Source organism: Callithrix jacchus, chromosome 11 (genome assembly GCF_049354715.1).
Source record: "Callithrix jacchus isolate 240 chromosome 11, calJac240_pri, whole genome shotgun sequence".
NCBI classification, from domain to species: Eukaryota; Metazoa; Chordata; class Mammalia; order Primates; family Cebidae; genus Callithrix; species Callithrix jacchus.
This window is the reverse complement of record NC_133512.1, coordinates 104,238,829-104,263,978: the sequence shown is the minus strand read 5'-3', so window position 1 is coordinate 104,263,978 and position 25,150 is coordinate 104,238,829. Positions and strand designations below refer to the sequence as shown.

The 25,150-nt window shown below is 41.5% G+C and overlaps 1 protein-coding gene and 1 pseudogene across 4 annotated transcripts in view; one reads left to right on the top strand and one right to left on the bottom strand.

Moving 5' to 3' along the window:
• The window catches only part of LOC144578425 (heterogeneous nuclear ribonucleoprotein A1 pseudogene), a 48,568-nt pseudogene that overhangs the window by 6,639 nt on the left and 16,779 nt on the right, over positions 1-25,150 (bottom strand). The window contains exon 3 of the transcript XR_013524191.1: positions 13,976-14,090. The product of XR_013524191.1 is annotated as a heterogeneous nuclear ribonucleoprotein A1 pseudogene (transcript). The remainder of the gene's footprint in view (positions 1-13,975; positions 14,091-25,150) is intronic.
• GSTK1 (glutathione S-transferase kappa 1) lies at positions 17,432-23,249 on the top strand. Of its 3 annotated transcripts, none has more exons than XM_035254536.3 (8): positions 17,432-17,605; positions 18,104-18,185; positions 18,736-18,864; positions 19,177-19,277; positions 19,444-19,479; positions 22,045-22,161; positions 22,517-22,610; positions 23,076-23,249. In XM_035254536.3, the coding sequence occupies exons 1-8, from the start codon at positions 17,534-17,536 to the stop codon at positions 23,114-23,116; spliced, it is 672 nt and encodes a 223-aa protein (XP_035110427.1). In that variant the 5' UTR covers positions 17,432-17,533; the 3' UTR covers positions 23,117-23,249. The 3 variants fall into 3 exon arrangements, with proteins under 3 accessions (XP_035110427.1, XP_035110425.1, XP_035110426.1); XM_035254534.3 differs by having other exon boundaries at positions 22,921-23,249; XM_035254535.2 differs by having other exon boundaries at positions 22,857-23,249.

The window sequence follows — 25,150 nt, the reverse complement described above, 5'->3', positions numbered from 1 at the left end:
TATGAATGGGGAATCAAGAGTGAAGAGAAAAGTAAAATTTTAAAAAAAATGAAGGTGGGGGCCAGGCAGGGTGGCTCATGCTATAATCACAACACTTTGAGAGGCTGAGGCAGGCGGATCACCTGAGGTCAAAAGTTCAAGACCAGCCTGGCCAACATGGTGAAACTCCATCTTTACTAAAACTACAAAAAGTATCTGGGCATGGTGGCAGGTGCCTGTGGTTCCAGCTACTTGGGAGGCTGAGACAAGAGAATCATTTGAACCCAGGAGGCAGAGGTTGCAGTTAGCCAAGATCACACCATTGCACTCCAGCCTGGGCAACAGAGTGAGACTCCATCTCCAAAAAAGAAAAAAAGAAAAAAACACGAAGGTGGAGAGATTTCATGTACAATAGTGAGCTACAAATTGAAGGTGATGATTAACTCAAGTCTCTGAATCCAAGGCTAAAAACACACACATGCATTTTCCTCCCTGCAGAAACTTACAGCGTGGCGGAGGATACTGATAACTTCAATGTAATATGGTAAGGTCCATGATAAGAGAATGCACAGATGGCCACAGAAGTTGGTGGTGAATGGCATAAGTTCAATTCCTACCGTCGCCATTTACAGGCTTTGTGATCTTGTAGCAGTTTCTTCCTCAATAAAAGGGAAACGATGATAGCATCTACGTAAGTAGCCACTTTGGAGAACAGTTTGTCTATTTCTTAAAAAGTTAAACATAAACTTACCATTAGGAGTAATTCCACTCCTAGTTATCTACCCAAAAGAACACATATGTCCATGCCAAGTCTTGAATGCAAATATTTATAGCAGCAGTGTTCATAATGAAACAATCCAAATGTCCATCAACAATGTGGTACATCCACACAATGGAATACTATTCAGCAATAAAAAGTTAAAAACTATAAGTACGTGCTACAATATGTATTCAAGGAACTTCAAGAACATTATGCTAAGTGAAAAAAAGTGAGATGCAAAAAAACCTATATATTGCATTATTCCATTTCTATGAAATTTCCAGAAAGGACAAATCTATAAAGACAACAAAACAAAAAAAGATCAGTGGTTTCTTAGGGCTGGAGGTAGGAGTGGGATTGAGAGCAGGTTCTCACCAGGCTTGACTACAAAATGGCATCAAAAAAGAAAAAAAAAAAACTTTGAGATGATTAAAACCTTCTAAGACTAAATTGTAGTAGTGATGGTTGCACAACTGTATAAATATACTAAAAATTATTGAATGGTACACTTACAATGGGTGATTTTTATGGCATATATAAAGTTGCTAAAAAAATAGTACTTGCCTTGTAGGGTTGTTAAGAGGATTAAATTAGTTAATATTTATAAAGTACTTAGAAGAGTGACTAATGTAGTACGCTGCATGTGTGTCTGCTAAACAATAAAAATAAATGTGGCTGTGTGATTCATCCCAAGAATAAATTTCTAACAGTTCCTCTATGTTTTTCTACACCAACAGGAAGCAATTCTGTGTACTTAGGCAATGAAACTACTTCTCTTCTATAAAATATGTTTTTTAAGATCCCACTAATCTTGAGGTTATTCCAGAAGAGATTGTGAAACACGTCACATGACCTTGCCTTGCCTCTACCTGCCATAGCTCCAGCCTTATCTCTTACCATTGCCTTCCTTCAAATCCTTCAGCCAAAAAACTTCTCTCAGTCCCCCAAGACTCCAACAATGGACTTTTGCACACGTTGCTGGCTCTGTATGGAATATCTACCTGTTCTTCCTCTCTGCTATTGACTGAATGTGTGTGTTCCCACAAAACTCATAGGTTGAAATCCTAACCCCCAAGGTGATAGTATTAGGAAGTGGGGGCTTTGGAAGATAATTAGATCATGAGGGTGGACACTTCATAAATGGGGGGAGGTGGCCTTATGAAACAGACCCAGAGAGTTCCCTGTCCTTTCTACCATGTGAGGACAGAGAGAGGAGACAGCCATCTATGAGCCAGAAAGTAAACTCTCATTAGACATTATATCTGCTAGTTCTCTGATCTTGGACTTCCCAGCCTCCAGACCTACAAGAAATAAATATCTGTTGTTTATAGGCTACGCAGTCTCTTGTATTCTATAATTACAACCCTGACTACAAAGCTATCCACGGTCTACTTACTTCCTACCTACCATTCAAGTCTTCATTAGGGTAACCTCCTCTGAGAAGCATTCCCTGATTTGTTCTCAATGTCCTTAACACTCCTCCCCCAACACACACACACACACACACACACACACACACACTTTATACTGAATTTGGTAACTGATGTTTTGCCTTTTGACTCCCACATCAGATGGAGTGCTTATATCCCCAAGCACTCAGAACAGTGCATGGGACAGAGGAGACACTCAATAAACACCTGTGCAAGTTTTCAACCAGAGTGATTTTGACGCCACCAGGAGACACTTGGCAATTTTGTCACCTCAAAAGTTTCCTTATGCCAATGTTCAGTCAATCACCACTCTCACTGCTAGCCTCAGAGAAACCACCGATCTGCTTTCTGTCTTTTCTGAAAGTGTTATGCAAATTAAATTATATAACTGTCCTTTGCATCGGTTTTCTTTCATTAGCATAATATTTGGGAGCAGGGGCCTGCTAGTGGCATCCAGTTGGTAGAGACCAGAAGTGTTGCAAAAACATTTTACAATAAACACAACAGCCCCCACAAACAGAATTATCCAATCCAATGTGTCCATATGCTGAGGTTGAGAAATTCTATCCTAGTGAAATAAAACTGTGAATTAATGAACAAATAAATTATCTTTTCTGACATGAATTTAAGGATTGTTTTCACTGTCCTTTCAAATTCTTTTTAAAATAGAAAAGTGTCTGAAAATATTTCCATATCCCTTCCTTCCCACATTTCAACTTTGTTCAACAATGTTATTTTCAAAGAATGGCTCAGAATGGGAGAAATACCAGGATTGTTGCATTGGGGGCACTGGTGTTCTGCATAGGCTCCCTTAGACATAAACCCAAGCAGGTGGTGTGCTGCCAGCAGGCTTCAGCTGTCTACCCTGAGCTGAAGAGTCACCTCAGCCAAGGTCAAGGCCCCTTCCCAGCACATAACCTGTGACTAGCTCGTGAGGGATGTAAAGTCCCAGCCAATTCACCAAAACTCAGTGCAATCTCAGAATTCCTTGTAGGACCAACAGGGATCTTTGTTAAGACAGCATCACAGCATCACAGCCAAGCTTCTCCCTCTGCCTGACTCTCTCCTTCCCTTCCCGTCCCTTCCCTTCTCATCCCATCACTTCCTCTCCATAGGTGGTGATTATAAATTAATCCCTAACAAAGCTCCTCCACTCTAATCTTCAGGAGTCTACCTCCCAACTGTGACAATATGAAACAATGACTCTGTTTCTTAAATTTATACTGGAGCATAAAAACTTTTAATGTACAAAAATATATATCTGTAAGATAACCTATCATGACAGACACCAGATCAATGATTGTTTGGGGATGGAGGGCAGCGAGAGACAGAGGAAGAGACTGCAAAGGGTCATGAGGAAATTGGGGAGGGGTGTGACATAAATGTTCATTATCTTGATTGTGATGGCAATTTAACAGGGATATACACATGTCAAAACTTACCCAGGCTTACACTTTAAATATAGGCAGTTTATTGTGTGTCAGTTAGACCTCAGCAAAGCTGAAGAAAAAGAGAGAGAAAGGAAGAAAGGAAGGAAGGAAGGAAGGGAGGGAGGGAGGGAGGAAGGGAGGGAGGAAGGGAGGAAGGAAGGAAGGAAGGAAGGAAGGAAGGAAGGAAGGAAGGAAGGGAGGGAGGGAGGGAGGGAGGGAGGAAGGGAGGAAGGAAGGAAAGAAGGGAGGGAGGGAGGGAGGAAGGGAGGGAGGGACGGAGGAAGGGAGGAAGGAAGGGAGGAAGGGAGAGAGGGAGGAAGGGAGGGAGGGAGGGAGGAAGGAAGGGAGGGAAGGAGGGAGGGAGGAAGGAAGGAAGGCAGGGAGGAAGGGAGGGAGGGAGGGAGGGAAGAAGGAAGGAAGGAAGGAAGGAAGGGAGGGAGGGAGGGAGGGAGGGAGAGAGGGAGGGAGGGAGGGAGGGAGGGAGGAAGGAAGGAAAAGACCTTAGCATCTGAGATTAGGAAAAATTACACATGATACGTAATATAGCTTTTTTTTCACTTTTTTTTGTTTTTGTCCATATGCATACATATTTTATAAGGACATAATTGCAGTACATATTAGCTGTTCTCAGCTTCAATATTATCACACTGGTAAGTCCCGATGAACTGTGAGATGTTCTACCTAAAATTGTTATTAATCACATTTAAAGTACCCTAGTTTTCTAAGGTTTATCTCTTTTAATATAGCATAGCACACCCAAGATTAGAATTATAATAATGTCAATTTCACTCCCTTACATTTTGGTATGCTTTCTTAAGTGAGAAAGTGAGCACACAGGGTTTCACATAACTACTGACAAATCCTTAGGAAAACGTCAAGTGTTGAGAACCAGTAATGTAAATACTCGGTACTCAGTGGTATCTTGGCAAATATTGTATCTTAACACTCTGTCACAGATGCTGCTACGTGGCCTTCATAATTTACATTTTCCTTAAATCCAAGTAAAATATACAAATGGTAAAAAAAATCACATAAATAATAACAGCTTCCTTATAATCCCCTCCCCCTCTGCCAGTATAAGTTCCTAAGGGCAACGTTCTTCCTTTCTTCATTACTTCTTTCCTTCCTTCCTCCCTTCATCTTTCCCTACTCCCATTTCCTCCCTCCTTCTTTCCTTCATATCTGTGTCTTTCTGGGTAGATGATTTACTTACATGGGTCAAAATTTAATGTTTCAAATGTTATATAAAACAAAAACTCTCCCTCATGCCTTGGTACTCAGTCACCTATGTTTCCTCCTCAAAAGTGAACAATTTTGTCAGTTCTTTGTCACTCCATTAAGCAATATCAGGAAGTATATATATGCATGTGTATTTCACAAACAGAGTATTGCAAACTTTTAAGATAATAATATGCATCATTTTACAACATATTACATCATTAATATATGGAATATCATTAAATATTAATATAAAAGAGCTTCCAAATTCTTTTAAAAGATGTAAGATATTCTAAATATTGATGTACTGAATTAGTCCCATAACAATGAACATTAGGTGCTTTCCAATCTGTTGCTATTACAAAAAGCGTTGTAATTTAAACCTCATAGAAAGGCAAGTTCATGTCTCCACATATCTGCAGAGCAGAACATTTGGCTACACGCAACTCTTGTCATCAAGCAGTGACCCTTCCCTGCTTCAGAGCCCAACCTGAGGTTCTTTCTAGGCCTGGGCAGGGAGACAAGCTTGAAACTGTGCATATTTATAGAGCATAGCCGCCGGCCTTGTCCATCCCAAGTGGGCAAGCGGTGACCTAAGAGACCTCATCCAGACCTAAGGCTAAAGCCCAGCAAGTGGCCCCGTCCAACTGTGCATTCCAAACAGCATACCACTCACCTAGAAAAGAGAGCCTGCAAATCTACTCAATCAGAGATAATTATAGGGCCTAGCCAGAAGTTCTACCTGAACACAAAGCCCAGCCAGTGCTCTCACTAGAGTGCAGAGTACAGCCAGCAGCTCCAGCTGACCTTGGAGCTCAGGCAGCAACTCAGCCCAACTAAAAACCCAAGAGCAAGATCTGCCTGCATAGGTCACTACTAGCTGACCCATTCAGAAATGCAGGCCAGACTAAATATTGAAGCTCTGTCCCCAACACAGAACACCAGCAAAAAACAGACAAGGTAGGTGATTCCTCAAATGTGCAGACACTGACACAAAGACACAGAATTACACACATACACACACAAAAAAAACCCAGAGAAATATGACATGACCAAAGAAATTAATAATGCTCCAATAATGGACCCTAAAAATGAAGATCTATAAAATTTCCAACAGCAGTATCACTAATTTAGGAAACAGACCCTAGATGACTGACAAAATTTTCAGAAAAAAATCCTCTTCAAGAAGCTCGGGAAAGTATAAAAAAACATGAATATAATATTAAATAAAATTTAAAATGCAATACACAAACAAAATAAAAAGTTTGGCAAAGAAGTAAACAACAATAACGATAGAAATTTTAGAGATAAAGAATACAATAAATGAGCTGAAAAATTCAATAAAACTCTTCAATGGCAGACTCATTGAAGGAATGAATGAGGTTGAACATGGCACATTTGAAATTACAAGCAGAAAAAGGAATTACAAACAGAAGAAGGAATCAGTGAGGTTGAAGATGGTACATTTGAAATTACTCAGGGAAAAAAGAAAAAAGAATAAAATGAAAGAAAGCCTATGGAAATTATAAGACACCATCAAGATAACTAAATTTACACAATAAAAGTGGCAGTGGGAGGATCACTTGAGGCCAGGAGTTCAAGACCAGCCTGGCCACATAGCAAGACTTCCATCTCTACAAAAATAAAATTAGCCAGGCATGGTGGTACACATCTGTAGTCCTAGATATTCCAGAAGCTAGGCTTGAGCCCAGGAGTTTGAGGTTATGATAGGCTATGATCACATCACTGCACTCCAGTCTGGATAACAGAGAGAGATCTGGCCTCAAATAAATAAACGAGTAAAAATAGAAGTGGCAGAAAGTTCAGAAAGAGAGAAAGTGTCAGAAAGTATTTTTTTTAATTGTTGAAAACTTCCCAAATCTAGGGAAAGATGTCAACATCCAGGTACAGGGTGCTCAGAGGTCTCCAACAAAATTCAACTCAAAGAGGTGTTCAACAAGACATATCATAATCAAATTATCAAAGATTAAATTTAGAAAGAACTCTGAAAGCAGAAAGAGATAAGGAAAGATCACATCTTAGTGAGTCTCAACGTGGCTAGCAGATGTTTCTGCAGAAACCCTGCAGATAAGGACAGAGTGGGATGATATACTCAAATGCTGAAGGAAAACAGTGCCAACCAAGAATACATTATGCAGAAGTCCTTCTGAAATAAGGGAGAAATAAAAACTTTAACAGACAAATAAAATTTAAGGGTGTTCATCATTACTAGTCCTGACTAGTAATGATGTATAAGTAATACATGGGCATATTCAGAATACTACTGTAATGGTGGTGTATAAAGGAATTTTATCTCTACTATGAGGGTTAAAACATAAAATTATTAAAAACAACCATATTTGCAATAAATTATTAAGGGATACAAATTACAGAAAGATGTAAAATTTTATATCAATATTATAAGAGGTGGAGGGATAAAAGTGTAGAATTTTTGTATGTGACTAGAGTTAAGTTGCTATCTGTTTAAAATAGCCTATTATAAGTACAAGATGTTTTGTGTAAGCCTCATGGTAACTACAATAGCAAAAACCTATAGTAGTTGCACAAAACATAAAAACAAATAATTCACAGCATACCACTATAGGAAACCAGCAAACCACACACACACACAAATACCAAGGAATGAAAAAGAAACAAGACAATAAGAAAGCAAGTTACAACAAAGCAGTAGAAAGTCCATACCCACCAAATAATTACCTTAAGTATAAATGAATTAAATTATCCAATCAAAAAAAAGTAACTGAGTTGATTTAAAAAGGAAAATAAACACATGTAGCCTACAAGAGGCTCACATTTTTAATAAAAACACACAAAGACTGAAAGCAAAGGATGGAAAAAGACATTCCATGCAAATGGAAGCCAAAAGAGAGCAGTGGTAGCTATACTGATATCAGACCTAATAGACTAAGTCAAAAACTGAAAAAAAAAAAAAAAAAAAAAAAGACAAGGTCATATATAATAGATAACAATAGAAAGTTCAATTCATGAAGAGGACAAAACAAGTATAAATACATATGTTTCCAACATTAGAATATCTAAATATAAGAAGCAACTATTAAATGATCTGAAGGCAGGCTGGGTGTGGTGGCTCATGTCTATAATCCCAACACTTTGGGAGGCCAAGGCAGGAGGATCTCTTGAGCCCAGGAGTTTGAAATTAGCCTAAACAACATAGTGAGACCTCATCTCTACAAAAAATAAACCAAATTAGCCAGGGATGGCAGTGCACACCTGCAGGCACAGCTACTCAAGAGGTGGGAAGCTCATTTGAGCCCAGGAGGTGGAGGCTGAAGTGAGCCAAGATCACACCACTGCACTCCAGCCTGGGTGACAAAACAAGACTCTATCTCAAAGAAATAGAAAATCTGAAGAGAAAGATAGACTGCAATATAATAATAGTAGGAAACTTCAACACTCCACTTTGAACAATGGACAGATCATCTAGACAGAAAATCAGTAAGATAACATTGGCTTTGAATGACAAGTTGGGCTAAATGGAACTAATAGATATATACAGAACATTTCATCCAACAGCAAGAAAACACACATTCTTCTCAAGTGCACACAGAACATTAGCCAAGATGGATCCATATGTTAGAACACTGATATGGTTTAGGTCTGTATCCCTGCCCAAATCTCATGTCAAATTGTATAATCCCCAGTGTTGGAGGTGGGGCCAGATGGGAGGTAATTAGATCACAGGGGTGAATTTCCCTCTGCTGCTGTTCTTGTGATAGTGAGTTATCATGAGATATGGTTGTTTAAAAGTGTTTAGTGCCTCTGCCTTTCTTCCTCCTGCTCTAGCCATGTAAGATGTGCCTGTTTCCCCTTCACCTTCTGCCATGATTGTAAGTTTCCTGCCATGCTTCCCATATAGCCTGTGGAACTGTGAGACAATTAAACCTCTTTTCTTTATAAATTATCCAGTCTCAGGTATTTCTTTATAGCAGTGTGAGAACTAACTTATACAGCCACAAAATGAGGCTTAACAAATTCAAGAGGATTATAACCATCACAAATATGTTTTATGATTATAATAGTATAATACTAGAAATCAGTAACAGGAAAAATCTTCAAAAATGCACACATGTGGAAATTAAACAGCATATTTATGAACAATCAGTAGATCAAAGAAGCAATAAAAAAAATTGAAAACTGTTCTGAGACAAAATTGAAGCACAACATACCAAAACTCATGGGATGCGGCAAAAGCAGTTCTAAGAAGAAAATTTATAGCAATAAACACCTATATCAGAAAGGAAGAAAGAGCTCAAATACACAATCTAGTATTATACCTAACAAACTAGAAAGGGAACAAACTAAGCCCAAAGTTAGCAGAAAAAAGGAAATAACAAACAGCAGAGTGAAAACAAATAAAATAGGAACTAGAAAAACAATAGATAAAATCAACAAAACTGGCCAGAGATGGTAGCTCACACCTGTAACCCCAGCACTTTGGGAGGCTGAGGCAGGCAGATTGCCTAAGTGTAGGAGTCTGAGACCAACCTGGGCAACATGGTAAAACCTCATCTCTACAAAAAAAAAAAAAAAATAGAAAAGTGAGCCAGCCATGGCCAGGTGTGCCTACAGCCCCAGCTACTTGGGAGGGTGAGGCAGGAGCATCACTTGGGCCCAGGAGGTCGAGGCTGCAGTGAGCTGAGATCGTACCATTGCGCTCCACCCTGAGTGACAGAGCATGACCCTGTCTCTAAAAGTAAGATAAAATATAATAAACAAAACAGTTGGATATTTTGAAAATATAAACAAAAGAGAAAAAAAATTAGCCAGACTAGGGAATAAAAGAGACTATTCAAATAAAATCAGAAATGAAAGAGGAAACACAACAAATAGTGCAGAATACAGAGGGATCATAAAAAACTACTAAGAGCAATTATATTCTAACAAATAGGATAACAGAAAAAAAAATGGATAAAATCTAGACATACATAACCTATTAAGACTGCATCACAAATAGATACAAAATCTTAGTATACCAAGAATGAGTAAGAAGTTTGAGTTGGTAATAGAAAGTCTCTCATCAAAAAGACCCTGGGACCAGATGGCTTCACAGCTGAATTCTAGCAAACATATAAGAAAACTAATAATGGAGAAACAATCCAAGATGGCTGATCGCTAACATCTCAGGATTGCAGCTCCCAGCGAAAGCGCAGAGAACGAGAGGACGCCACACTTTCAGACAAACTTTTGTTGCTCACGGAGCAGAAGATTCCCAGTGGAGGAGTCACACGGGTTGCCAGCGCGACTCCTGTGGCTGGTGCAGCAGTTTTGCTGGCACCTCAGCGCGGCAGCTCTTGGTGCAGAGTAAACGGGACTGGTTCCCCTTCTAACCGAGGTTTGCAGCTCCAGGAAGGCAGAGTCGCCTATTACCAACTCAAGAAAAAAGCCAGACTGGAGATTCCCAGGCAGAAAAGCACCATCAGTCTTAACGCCACTGTTTTGGCCGGCACAGTGGGTTGCTCATATTTTGGCCCTGGGAATTAACAACTTGGACGTCCACTCAGAGACCTAATTTGAAAGTTGGTAATTACAAAGACGACAGGTGGATAAATTTACAATGATGGGAAGAAACCAGCGTAAAAAGGCTGAGAATACTCAAAATCAGAATGCCTCTCCCTCTAAAGAAGATCACAGTTCCTCATCAAAAAGGGAACAAGGCTTGATAGAGAACGAGCGCATCCCATTAACAGAATCAGGCTTCAGAAGATGGATAAGAAACTTCTGTGAGTTAAAAGAACATGTTGTAGCCCAATGTAAAGAAACTAAGAACTTTGAAAAAAGGTTTGATGAAATCCTAATGAGAATAGACAACTTAGAGAGGAATATAAGTGAATTAATGAAACTGAAGAATACAATACGGGAACTCCGAGAAGTATGCACAGGTTTACACACTCGAATTGTTCAAGCAGAAGAAAGGATATCAGATGTCGAACTCCAACTTAATGAAATAAAATGAGAAGACAAGATTAGAGAAAAAAGGATAAAAAGGAATGAGCAAAGTCTCCAAGAAATGTGGGACTATGTGAAAAGACCAAATTTACATTTGATAGGTGTACCTGAATGCGACGGAGAGAATGAATCCAAGCTGGAAAATATTCTTCAGGATATTATTCAGGAAAATTTTCCTAAACTAGCAAAGCAGGACAATATTCAACCCCAGGTAATACAGAGAACACCACAAAGATATTCCTCAAGAAAAGCAACCCCAAGGCACATAAACATTAGATTCATCAGGGTTGAAACGAAGGAGAAAATACTAAGGGCAGCCAGAGAGAAAGGTCAGGTTACCCACAAAGGGAAGCCTGTCAGTCTTACAGCAGATCTCTCAGCAGAAACTCTACAAGCCAGAAGAGAGTGGGGGCCAATATTCAACATCCTTAAAGAACAGAACTTTCAGCCCAGAATTTCATATCCAGCCAAACTAAGCTTCACAACTGAAGGAAAAATAAAATCTTTTATGAACAAGCAAGTACTCAGAGATTTTATTACCACCAGGCCTGCTTTACAAGAGCTTCTGAAAGAAGCATTACACATAGAAAGAAACAACCAGTATTAGCCTTTCTAAAAATATACCAAAAAGTAAAGAGCATCAACATAAAGAAGAATTTACATCAATAAATGGATAAAACAGCCAGTTAACATCAAATGGCAGTAATCCTAAATTTAAATCGACTAAATCCCCCAATCAAAAGATACAGCCAAAACCCAACGGTATGCTACATCCAGACCCATTTCACATGCAAGGATACACAAAGACTCAAAACAAGGGGATGGAGAAAGATTTACCAACCTAATGGAGAGCAAAAATAAATAAATAAAAAGCAGGAGTTGCAATTCTCATATCTGATAAAATAGATTTTAAAGCAACAAAGATATAGTGGTAAAAGGATCAATGCAACAACAAGAGCTAACGATCCTAACACCCAGATACATAGAGACTTAGACTCAATGAGAGAAAATTAATAAGGATATCAAGGACTTGAACTCAGATCCGGAACAAGTAAACTCAATAAATATTTATAAACCTCTCCACTTTACATACCCAAAATATACATTCTTGTCAATACCACATCACACCTACTCATCGGTTTAAATGAAATATTGATTGGCCATTATTAATACCCATTTTTTTTAGAATAAAGCAACATTTCCATTCTCTCTCCCTCTTTTTCTTCCTCTTTCTTCCTCTCCTTCACTCCTTTTTTTTCTTTCCTTCTCTCAAAAAAAAAGAAATCAACTTGTAGACCTCTAGATCCAGGTCGGCAATGTCTCTCTCATTGCCTGATTTCCTTCCTTCCCTTCTCTCCCTCCCTTCCTCCCTTCCTCCCTCCCTTCCTTCCTCCCTCCCTCCCTTCCTCCTTTCCTCCCTTCCTGCCTTCCTCCCTTCCTCCCTTCCTAAAAAAAAAAAAGAAAACTAATACTGTATCGGTCCATTTGTGTTGCTATTAAGAAATACCTAAGACTGGGTAATTTATGAAGACAAGTGGTTTATTTGGCTCATAATTCTGCGGGCTGTACACAAAGCACAGTGCTAGAATCTGCTTCTGGTGGGAACCTCAGGAAGCTTACAATCATGGTAGAAGGTGAAGGGGAGCCAGCATGTCATATGGTGAGAGGGGGAGCAAGCAAGATACCAGGCTCTTTTAAACAATATGCTCTTGTGTAGACTCACACAGCAAGAACTCACTCATCACGAAGGGAATGACACAAAGCCTTTCTATTAATGAGAGATCTGCCCTCGTGAACAACATTTCTATTGGGCACCACCTCCAACACTGGGGATCACATTTTAAGGTGACATCTGGAGGAGACAAACATCCAAGCTACATCAAACACCAATTCTTTTAAAACTCTTAAAAAAAAATTGAACTGGAGGGAACACTTCCAAACCTATTTTACAAGCCAGCATTACCCTCATACTAAAGCCAAACAAGGATAGTAATTATAAGCCAATATTCCTGATAAACATAGGTATAAAAATCCTCAACAAAATACTACAAACTTAATTAAACAGCACACTAAAAAGAACATTTGCCATAAGCAAGTGTGATTTATCCCAGGGATGCAAGCTTCAACATATACAAATCAATAAGCATAATACACCACATTAGCAAAATGAAGGACAAAAACCATATGCTCAATGGACACAGAAAGCATTTGATAAAACTCAATATCCTTCATGATAAAAACTCTCAACAGGTATGGATGGAATATACCATAACACAATAAAGGCCATATATGACAGTCCCACAGCTAACATTATACTCAAGGGTGGAAAGTTGAAAGCTTTTCCTCTAACATCAGGAATAAGACAGTAATGCCCACTCTCACCATTTTTTTTTTTTAACATAGCACTGGAAATCCTTACCAGAGCAATTAGCCAAGAGACAGAAAGAAAAAGGATCCTAATATGAAAGGGGAAAATAAATTGTCTGTTTGTTGATGATATAATTTTATATATAAAAAACTCTATAAATACTCCACCAAAAAATTGTTAGAACTGATAAGCAGAATCAGTAAAGTTGCAGGATACAAAATTCACACACAATAATGAGTAGCATTCGTGTACCCTAACAGTGAACTATCTGAAAAAGAAATTAAGAAAACAATTCCATTTATAGTAGCAACAACAAAAACAACAACAAAAAAGGGGTAAATTTTTAAAAATTGGTTAAATGAGGTAAAAGATCTGTATATACTGAAAACTGTAAAACACTAATAAAATCAATTGAAAATGACACAAATAAATGGAAAGTTGTCCCATGAAAGAATTAATATTGTTAAAATGCCCATAGTACCCAAAGCAATTTAGAAATTCAGTGCAGTCTCTATCAAAATTCCAGTGTCATTTTCACATAAATAGAAAAAATAATCCTTAAATTTGTATGGAACCTTTAAAACAAACCCAGATAGCAAAGGACTCTTGAGCAAAAAGAGCAAAGCTGGAGGTATCACACTTCTTGACATCAAAATATACTGGAAAGGTACAGTAATCAAAAGAGCATAATATTGGCATAAAAACAGACATATTGACCAACACAGCAGGATTCAGAGCTCAGAAATAAACCCACACATTTACAGACAATTGCTTTAAAAAAAAATTAAGAACAGGGTCTTACTACATTGCCTCAAACTCCTGGACTAAGAGATCCTATCACCTCAGCCGCCCAAGTAGCCGAGACTACTGTCAGGAGCCACAACGTGTGGCTAACGATCCATTTTTGCTTCAGGTGCCTAGAACAAAGGAGAAAAGATAAGCTCGTCAACAGATGATGTTGGAACATTGGATATTCACAAGCAGAAGAATAAAATTGGATTATTATCTTAGACCATATACAAAAATCAATGCAAAATATATTAAAGACTTAAATATAGGACCTGAAACTATAAAACTCCTAAAGAAAACATAAAAAAAAACCTCCACAACATCGGTCTGGGCAACTATTTTTTGGATATGACCCCAAAAGTACAGGCAACACAAGTAAAAATAGACAAATGAGATTGCATTAAACTAAATAGCTTTTGAACAGCAAAGAAAACAGTTAACAGAGTGAAGAGACAACTCACAGAGTGGGAGGAAATACTTGCAAACCACACATCTGGTAAGGGGTTAATATCCAGCTATATAAGAAACTCACACAACTCAAATCAGGAAAGCAAATCACATGATTTTTAAATGGGCAAAGAACCTGATTAGATATTTCTCAAAAGAAGACATACAAATGGCCAACAGATCTGTGTAAAATAAATGCTCAATATCACTAATTATTAGAGAAATGCAAATTAAAACCACAAGGAGACAGTACCTCACACTGTTAGAATGGCTATTTTCAGAAAGATGAAATAAAGGTCGAGTGTGGTGTAATCATAAAACATATTTGTGATGGTTATAATCCTCTTGAATTTGTAAACCTCATTTTGTGGCTGTATAGGTCAGTTCTCACACTGCTATACAGAAATACCTGAGACTGGGTAATTTATAAAGAAAAGAGGTTTAATTGTCTCACAGTTCCACAGGCTGTATGGGAAGCATGGCAGGAAACTTACAATCATGGCAGAAGGTGAAGGGGAAACAGGCACATCTTACATGGCTAGAGCAGGGGGAAGGAATAATGTACTTATACCACTATTTCTTGATTCAACAGCTCTAATCAGTATCTAGGGTAAAATTAAGTAAGCAGGAAGCCATTGACCTGAGACTGTCTTCATGCTTTGAATTCCTATGAGACAAAGTGCAACCTAACTTAGCATGGAAACAAACTGAAACTTAGGAGTTTCATTTTTATAACAGATAGCCAGGTCTCAGCCAATCACAAACAGCCAAGGTTCAACAAAGGGCAAGCAGCCAACCGACTGGCTCATGTCTAAATCAAGCAAAACACTTAGCTGCAACAAGTCAAACTATTTCTGTACGTTACTTTCCTGCTGAGTTTATAAATACTCATTGTCCACAGTTGCAGAGCTCTCTGAACCTCTTCTGGTTCTGAGCACTGCTGGATTCATGAATCATTCTTTACTCAAATAAACTGTTAAATTTAAATTGTCTAAGGTTTTTTTTTTCTTTTTAACACTAGATAACCCTCTCAGCAATAGGAAAATGATGGCCCATAGAAGTGAATATATTTTTCTTTTTGTTGTCTCCACTCCATATTATCCACAACAGGGCTCAAGCTAATAATAAGAACAACAAAAACAGTAATTGTGTGTAAGAACTCAGATCAATGTTTTACTATTCTGTGATTCTTAAAGTAAATATTTATGAGTCCATACTCATATAAATAACTGACTGAATAAATAGAAAGAACAATTCTCCTATCAGAAAAAATCCAATTAATAAATGTAAAAAAATAAGGAAATAGAGAATCACCATTAGAACACCACAGTAACAACAGCTGCAGGCAAGATCCACTGATGAATAATGAAACTGATGGGTGACAGTCTAGGGAGCAAACTGGATATGTGCATAGCCTCAAAGTATCTCCCCTAAATATTTATTAGTTACCATGGTGCTGTTAACATATATTCACACCTTCTTTAATATTCTTTCCTCCAGGGAATAGATTTAATCTACTCAACCCTCACTCCCAGTGTGGGCTGCACTAAGTGACTCCCTTCCAAAAACTAGGGTTTAGATAGGGGAAAATGGTGGCTTTACAGTAGAGAAACTTGCCAGTTGCTCCACCTTAACCAGGTGACCAAGGTAACGTCACCAGTGATAAGTCATGTTGATATCCTGTATCTCATGTCATGATTCAAGGAGAAGAGCACCTTAGCTCTGTGGCATACTTCCCAAAAGTCCACAACCCTAGTCTTATTCTGAGGAAACATCAGACAAACCCAAATGAAGGGACATGCTACAAAATAGCTGATCAATACTCTTCACAAATGTAAAGGTCATGAAACACTAGAAAAGGCCAAGAATCTTTCATAGAGATGAGACGAATAAAGAGGCCGGATAACAAAATTATGTGTGGTATGCTGGACTGGATCCTGGAACAGAAAAAGAACATTAGTCAAAAAAATGGTGAAATCTGAGTAAAATCTGTGGTTCAGTTAATAGTAATGTACCAATGTTAATGTGTCAGCGTTTATTGTTATACCATACTTATATAAGATTCTCACATTAGGTGAAGCTGGATGAGGGGTATTCAGAAACCTTGTACTATCATTACAAGTCTTGGCTTTTGTAAATCTAAAATATTTCCAAATATAAAAAGTTTTTTAAAATAAGTGATCTACCTTTGAAATGATACCTTTAATTATTATGCTGAATTAGCTCTTGGACACTTTAAAATTCTGATTATTGGAGACAAACAAAAATGTAGCTGGGTGTGGTGGCTCATGCCTGTAATCTAAGCACTTTGGGAGGCCAAAGTGGGAGGATTACTCGAGCCCAGGAATGCAAGACCAGCCTGGGAAGCATGGTGAAACCCTGTCTCTACAAAAAAACACAAAAATTAGCTGGGTGTGGTGGCATGAACCTACCTGCTACTCACGAAGCTGAGGTGGGAGAACTGCTTAAGCTTGGGGAGCAGAGGTTGCAGTAAACCAAAATCGCACCACTGCACTTCAGTCTCGGGGACAGAGTAAGAGCCTGTCTCAAAAACAAAACAAAACAAAAAACAAGAAAAAAGAAGAGCATGGTAGCTCACATCTGTAATCCCAGCACTTTGGAAGGCCAAGGTGGTCGGATCACCTAAGATCAGTAGTTCGAGACTAGCCTGGCCAACTACTGAAGGCACAAAAATAATTAGCCAGGCGTGGTGGTGGGGACCTGTATATTAGCTCGTCCCATGCTCAGGAATGACCAAGGCAGTTTGGAGGTTAAACGCACGATGGAGTTGGTTAGAAAAAATTACCCCTCGTAATTTTCTCACTATTAAAACTTAAGCAAAAGCTGTTGCAGCGTCCCTGGGCCACACCTGCGCGCTCCCCAAGGGGTCCCCAAACACCCGCAGGATCCCCAACCACCCCGCCCCCAGGCTAAGGGCAGTCCTGGCCAAGGGCTGCAGGCTGGCCCCCGCCCTGCGCGCCAGGGGGCCTCTGCCGAGCAGCGGCTTTCTCTCCGAGGCTGCGCACTAAGGTGGTGGGCGGTCCGGGGCAGGCCGGGAACCCGGGTGTCTCTGCCGAGCTCCGGGAAAAGGAGTTCTTGCAGCTGCTCTTCCGGAGCCTACGACATGGGGCCCGTGCCGCGCACCCTGGAGCTCTTCTACGATGTGCTGTCCCCCTACTCCTGGCTGGGCTTCGAGGTGACGCTGGGGGAGCCGCCTCGGGCGGGGGCCTGGGGAGTAAGGGCGGAGGGAAGGGCGAGCGCAGGGAACAGGGGCAGAGGTCTCGTGAAACTCCTGGCGCTGCCCACGGGGTTAGGGCAAACAGGGAGAACTCCAGGGCTGAAAGTCAGTTTGTTGTTTGAAACGGGATAGAGTTGGTGGCTCCAAGCCGAGCCTTTATATCCCGACTACAGTTTCCCACAGTGGTGGAAAGAGGGGTGGCTCCAAACGTTCAGGGAGAAATCCAGGGCACGGCCACCTCTTAGCCCAACGATGGCAGTTTTGGGGAAAACTGGCCACAGGAGCAAAAATCCTGGAATAGATTTCTAGTAGTGGGGGGAGTTTTGCCATTTCAAACCAAACAATGTAGGGTGTCCGAATAACCCCTGCTCTGCACTTAGCGACCCCCTTCCCTTTCCTTCGGTCTTTCACTTTTCCATCTGCACACTGACTCTCCTTCTTGACCTCTGCCCACAGGTCCTGTGCCGGTATCGAAACATCTGGAACATCAACCTGCAGTTGCGGCCCAGCTTCATAGGAGGGATCATGAAAGACAGTGGTAGAAAGGGAGGGTAGGGGCAAGGGTGATTTCGGTGGCCCAGGAGAGCCGACCATAGCGGGTCCTTATACTGGCACTGGCAGCTAGAAAGCTGCCCTCTGCAGTGGTGGCTCACACCTGTAATCCCAGCCCTTTGGGAGGCCAAGATGGGTGGATGACGAGGTCACAAGTTCAAGACCAGTCTGGCCAAGATGGTGAAACCCATCTCTAGTAAAAATACAAAAATTAGCCGCTACAGTGGCAGGCGCCTGTAATCCCAGCTACTAGGGAGGCTGAGGCAGAATTGCTTGAACCCGGGTGGCGGAGGTTGCAGTGAGCTGAGATCACGCCACTGCACTCCAGCCTCTGTCGAAAAATGAAAGGCAAGGGAAGGCAAGGGAGGGCAGGGCAGGACAGGGCAGGGCAGGGCAAGGTGGAGAGGGGAGGGGAGCAGAGGGGGAAAGAAAAGAAAGAAAGAAAGCTGCCCTCTGCCCAAAACCCAGGCTGAGGTCCCCAAACCTGGGACCCTTAGGTCTTCTCTCATGTCGAGTGCCCAACCTTCCCCTGCCAGGAAACAAGGCTCCAGCTCTGATTCCCCGCAAAGGACAATACATGGCAAACGACATAAAGCTCCTGAGACAGCATGTCCAGGTTCCCATCCAGTTCCCTAAGGACTTCTTCTTTGTGGTTCTTGAAAAAGGTAAAGAGAGTGGGATGCAGACAGGATATCCAGTGAAGAGCAGAGAAGTCAGAGATTGAGGGGCTAGGATGGAGGGGCTGGGGGAGATTAAAGTGAGTGAAGCCTGCCTTGGGAAACATCAGGATCAGCATTGAGGATGCTGAAGGTTGCCAGGCACGAAGGGGAGGAAGAGCAGGAAAATAGGTCATGGGAATCTTGGGTGAGAGGCTGAGGGCAGAGGAGTTCTGGGGGATGTCAGAAACAAGGAAGAGCTAGTTCTCCACCAGGAACGCAGCAAGAGGAGCCCTGTTTCTGAGTGCCTTTGCCCCACAGGAAGTTTGTCTGCCATGCGTTTCCTCACCGCGGTGAACCTGGAGCATCCAGAGATGCTGGAGAACGTGTCCCGGGAACTGTGGATGCGCATCTGGTCACGGGTGAGTGCAGGGCTCTGGAAATCCTCTGGGAGGGTCTTGGATGACTTTCTGACCTTCCCCAGCCACATTTTCAAGGTCACGATCCTGCCCTCCCCTGGAGGATCTACTGTCCCCCAGTCACACCCCTCTCCCCACACCACCTTCCTGCTGAGTGTTCTCTTTCCAGGATGAAGACATCACCCAGCCCCAGAGCATCCTGGCCGTGAGTGTCCTGGCTCCACCCCAACCTCACTCATAGGGAATCTGAGAACAGTTGGCATTTGGGGGTAAAGAAGACAACAGGTCTCTTATTGCATGGAAAAGGTTATAATTACTGGGTAATAAAGGATGTCTGTAATTCAGGGGACAAATTACTAAACTGTTGGAACTATGGATTCTCAAAAAGATATCTCAAGGTTGAAAAGGGAAGTGCAAAAGGGACAGTGTGTGGATAGAATTTATTTGCTGAAAGATGCCAGTGAGAGAAAGATGCTCAGTGTTGGAACCCCTGGAAGGGGAGGGATAGAGTGTTCCCAAGTCTCCACAGACTCCAACACAGACCTCACCAACACATCCAGAGTGGAAAGCAGGAGACATTTTCAAAGAGGCTTTAAAAAGACAAAATGAGGCTGGGTGCAGTGGCTCAAACCTGTAATCCCAGCACTTTGGGAGGCCAAGGCGGGTGGATCACGAGGTCAAGAGATCGAGACCATCCTGGTCAACATGGTGAAACCCCGTCTCTACTAAAAATACAAAAAATTAGCTGGGCATGGTGGCGCGTGCCTGTAATCCCAGTTACTCAGGAGGCTGAAGCAAGAGAATTGCCTGAACCCAGGAGGCGGAGGTTGCGGTGTGCCAAGATCGCGCCATTGCACTCCAGCCTGGGTAACGAGCGAAACTCTGTCTAAAAAAAAAAGACAAAATGAGATAACTGACTAATGCCAGGTTTATATAGAATCTTGAGTGAGAACAAATGGAAATAGTTCAAAAGATTGACCAGTGAGCCATAGATGGGGGTGGGTGTATAAAAGGAAGTTTGTCTTCAGGATTAAATTAGGAAATTCAAAACAGTATTTTTTCCTCCAGTTTACAGAAAAATTGTTGAGACCTATTCAAATTTAATACATAAAGTGGTAAATCACACGAAGTTAAATGTATAAAGAATGGCAAATATATCTTCTACAGTCTATATTCCTGCAAAGTCAATGAGTAATTTTTAGCTTGCTTCTTTACTTCATATTTAATAATCATTTTCCATGTAATATATTTTTTGAGACAGGGTCTGGCTCTGTAACCCAGGCTGGAGTTCAGTGGTGTGACTGTGAGTCACTGCAACCTCTGCCTCCTGGGCTCGAGTGATCTTCCATCCTCAGCCTCCTGAGCAGCTGGGACTACAGGCAAACACTACCATGCCCGGCTAATTTTTTGTAGAGAAGGGGTTTCACCATGTTGCTCAGGCTGGTCTTGAACCCCTGAGCTCAAGAAATCTGCCTTCTGCTACCTCCCAAAGTGCTGTGATTACAGGAATGAGTCACTGTGCAGTCTCCATGCAATTTTTAACTCTTTGAAAGTATAGTTCTTTGTTTCCATAGAGATTCCATTGAGTGGACTGATTTTTGTCTTACTTAACCATTTTTCTGTTGTTAAACATTTTGTGTGGGACATAATTCTCTAATTCAACCATGGCTACATGAGTTCATGGGTCCCACATCAGATCTAGGAGGTCAAGTTGCAGTGGTTCTCAATCTTGGCTGTGCATTAAAATCACCTGGAGCAGCTTGAAGCCAACCCTTTCCCCTGGAATTGTGATGTCATTGTTTTTGCTTTTTTCGTGTGTGTGTTTTTGTTTTTGTTTTTTGAGACAGTATCTTGCTTTGTCACCCAGGCGGGGGTGCAGTGGCATGATTATGGCTCACTGCAGACACAACCTCTTGGGCTTCAGTGATTTCCCATCTCAGCCTAATAAGTAGTTGGGACTTCAAGCATGTGCCACCATGCCTAATTTTTTTAAAAATTTTTTGTAGAGATGGGGGTTTCACTATGTTGCCCAGGCTGGTCTCGAACTCCCGGGCTCAAGCAGTCTTCTGCCTCAGTCTCCCAAAGTGCTGGAATTACAGGCATGAGCCACAGTGCTTGGCTCTAGTTTTCAGGGATAACCTCGTGGAGATTTTTTAAAGTTCCCCAAGAGTTTCAAATGGGCAGTCAAAGTTAGGAACCACTGATCCCAAACTATACCAACAAACCCCAAACTAAAGCCTTTGTCTTGATCTTAAAGCCAGGCAGGTGGCTGCAGCCATGTGCCTTGTTAAAAAGTCCTCAGGAAATTCCACTGGAATTAGAGCCTAGCTCTTGATTCAAAAAAGCATGAGATATTCAGAAATTCTGGGAAGTAGGAAGGAAAGCGCCCTGGACTTGAATTCTAGAGACCTGGATTCTAGCGTTGGCTCTGCCACCAACATGCTCTGTAACTCTGAGCAAGTAATGTATCACTTCTAGATTTAGAATCTTTGTGAAATAAAGAGGTTTATCTAGCTGGTCTCTAAGATGTCCCCTGGTGTTAATTTCTGTAATTGACTCTGTGCCATCTACTTTTTCCACCCATCTCAAGATTTGGGAGAAAGGAAAAAGTTCCTCTTGGCAAGGACAGATCTCCACTTGGGGGTGAGGGTAAGGGCATTTCCAGGAAAATTTGGGGGCAGAAAATAAAAAGACTAGAGTTTTTCTCTGAGACAAGATCCCCATTCAATACCATGCAGCTACAGTTGTATTCCCTACTACATTCCCTTAGGCTGCTGAGAAGGCTGGTATGTCTGCGGAACAAGCCCAGGGGCTTCTGGAAAAGAGCTCAACATCAAAGGTGAAGAACCAGCTCAGGGAGACCACTGAGGCAGCCTGCAGATACGGGGTGAGCCACTCTCTTTGTGTGTTCCCAGCCCCCATCCTGAAGATGGAGACTGAGAATGTCTAGATGTGAGTCCCCATGCTCCTGTCCAAAAGCCCCCTTTCCAAGTGTTCTCCTCGGTGCTCTTAAACAACCCTCATATTCTCCCTTCCTTTCCCTGAGCCCAAGAAAAGAAGGGAAGAAGATGGATATTAAGAGAAAAGACGGCATCTTAGAAATAGGAAGGCACCTGGGGCCACAGAGCCTCTTACACCTCTTGGCTTCTGTGAACTCAGAAAAATACTCGCTCGAAGCCTTCAACCCCAGCCTAATACTGACTCCTTTGCCTTCCTCCCTGCACTGTAACTGCTTTCTCCAGGCCTTTGGGCTTCCCATCACTGTGGCCCATGTGGATGGCCAAACTCACATGATATTTGGCTCTGACCGGATGGAGCTGCTGGCGTACCTGCTGGGTAAGTTAAAGATTCAACACTGAGCTGCCTTTGACCCCAGCTCCACCCCTACTTTATCAGTTGACCAGAAGGAGGAGCTCAGAGCAAAAAATATTCTTGGCACTTCCAGTAACAAAGCCTTATGCAGTCAGTGCTATTCTAGGTTGAATGGGGAGGGGCTGTCTTCACCCCCATAGGAGAGAAGGAAGCCTTCTATACCTCGAAGCCACGCAAGGCTCTTTTTAGAAAACCCCTGGGACCTTGTAGGGCCAACTCCTGCTACCAACACACCTAAGAACAGTGTGCAGAGTCTGTGATTTTCATCATCCAGGAGAGAAGTGGATGGGCCCTGTGCCTCCAGCTGTGAATGCCAGACTTTAAGATTGCCTGGAGGAAGCAAACTCTTGGTATAAAAGAGCAGGCCATCTGCTTAACCCCCGGCTCCACTATAAGGCACTGGGACTTGCATTTCTCTATCTGATACAGGTATTTTCTGTGGCCCTGGGGGCTGTCTCTCTTCCCCCTAGCCCCAAGGATGCCAGGAAGGGGTCCACCATTAGCCATGCGGCAACCTGTACTTCTATGACTCACAAGTGCCTTTCAGAGAGCCCCAATTCTGCTTTCCCACAAAATAAATCTAATGCCATCAGGCAAAACCTTTCTCGGTCTCTATCTGTTCTGGTGTTTTTGGTGTTCATTCCTGGCGTCATATCCTGCCCACTCTAGGGGTAGCTAAAGGAGACCTCTTTCTGTACTTCTAGCCAGACCAGCTATCCAGTCCACCTTGGGTAGCTTGTGTGGTGGAAGAAGTGAGAATAGTCCCCTGTTTTCTCACACAGAAACTCCCCAGGTCTCTCTGTCAGCAACAGAAAACCAAGCAAGATGGACTTTGCAACTAACCAGGTTGGGATTTACTGTCTTCTGACCCGCCACAGTGACTGAGATGGGGCTGGGATCAGAAGCCCAGTGGGAGTGAACAGCACAGGGAACCAGTCTGGTTGAGCTTGTGCCCAGATACTTAAACGTGGTCCAGCCACACCCATGGAGCCAGAGCAAGGCAGTAGAGGGAAACTGGCTGGAGTTGCTGGTTTGGAGAAGTTGCACACCCTTTCATAGTTACCTCCCTTAACCTTCAGTGCAGATCTTAAGAAAACTCCAAGGCTTCTCTTCCTGACCTAGTATAACCCCTGTTCCCTACTACATATGTATAACTTTTCCATTCTCCCAGTAATTGGCCCAAAGTCCCTGTCTCTAGCTGTGCACTGTGCAATGATCAGAATTCCGTTTTAATAGTATATTGACTTCTTTGAGAATACTTTGTGTTTGGAAGCTGAAATCTCACTTGGATCCATTGTTGGGAACCAGGTACAGAGCCTTAGATAGTTTCAGGGGCAATGCCACCTTCCCTTCCATCCCTCCCTCTGGCTCTTCGGATAGTCCATTATCCCCTTTTATCTCCCATTACTTTATGTCTTCCTCTCTCACCTTTTCCATGTCTCTAGCATCCTCCAAGATTTAAAATCATCTTTACCCAGCTTATCTGTGAAGCAATGGCAAAAGAACATCTCCAGATTAAGCACTCCTTTTCTTCAAAGGAGTTTGATGGCATGTACAACTAGTATAAAACAAAAATATGGGAAGATGTCCAATCTTAAAAATCATAAGGGCGAATTAAGACAAAACAAAGCTGCCCAGAGCAGGGTGAATGGAGACAGTTTTATGAATAAAAATGCTTGGCTCAGCACTATTTGTTGATATCAAAAATTGTGAACAATGTAAGCATCTATCAGCAGGAGAATACTTTTAATAAATTATGGCACATTCAGAAGATAACATTTTATAGCCATCAAAAATTGTATTTGTGGCTGGGTGTGGTGGCTCACACCTGTAATCCCAGCACTTTGGGAGGCCAAGGTGGGCAGATCACCTGAGGTCAGGAGTTTGAGACCAGCCTGGCCAACATGGTGAAACCCCGTCTCTACTAAAAATACAAAAATTACCCAGGCATGGTGTCACACGCCTGTAATCCCAGCTACTCAGCAGGCGGACACTGGAGAATCACTTGAACCCAGGAGGTGTGCTTGTAATCCCAGCTACTCAGGAGGCGGACACTGGAGAATCACTTGAACCCAGGAGGCGGAGGTTGCACTGGGCCAAGATCATGCCACTGCACTCCAGTCTGGGCGACAGAGCGAGACTCTGTCTCAGAAATCTTATTTGTGAAGAATTGTTAAGAATATTGGAAATTCTTAGGATATAATATTGGAAAAACATAAAACTATATAGTATGATCTCCATATATCTTGATATATAAAACTATAAAACAGGACATTATTAATTCTGAGGTAAAATATGTAAAAATCTTTCCATTTTATTTGTATATCTTAAATTTTTTTATTTTTTAAAATGATCACATTCTGATACATAAAATAATAAAAATGAAAAATAAAAAATTGTGTGGATTGACACTGCAGTACAACTGCATATCTTGCCCGTTGATTTCCAAATGTATTAGCTGCTTAACTTAATCCTGAATCTTCCCAGGCTTAAGTGGGATAATG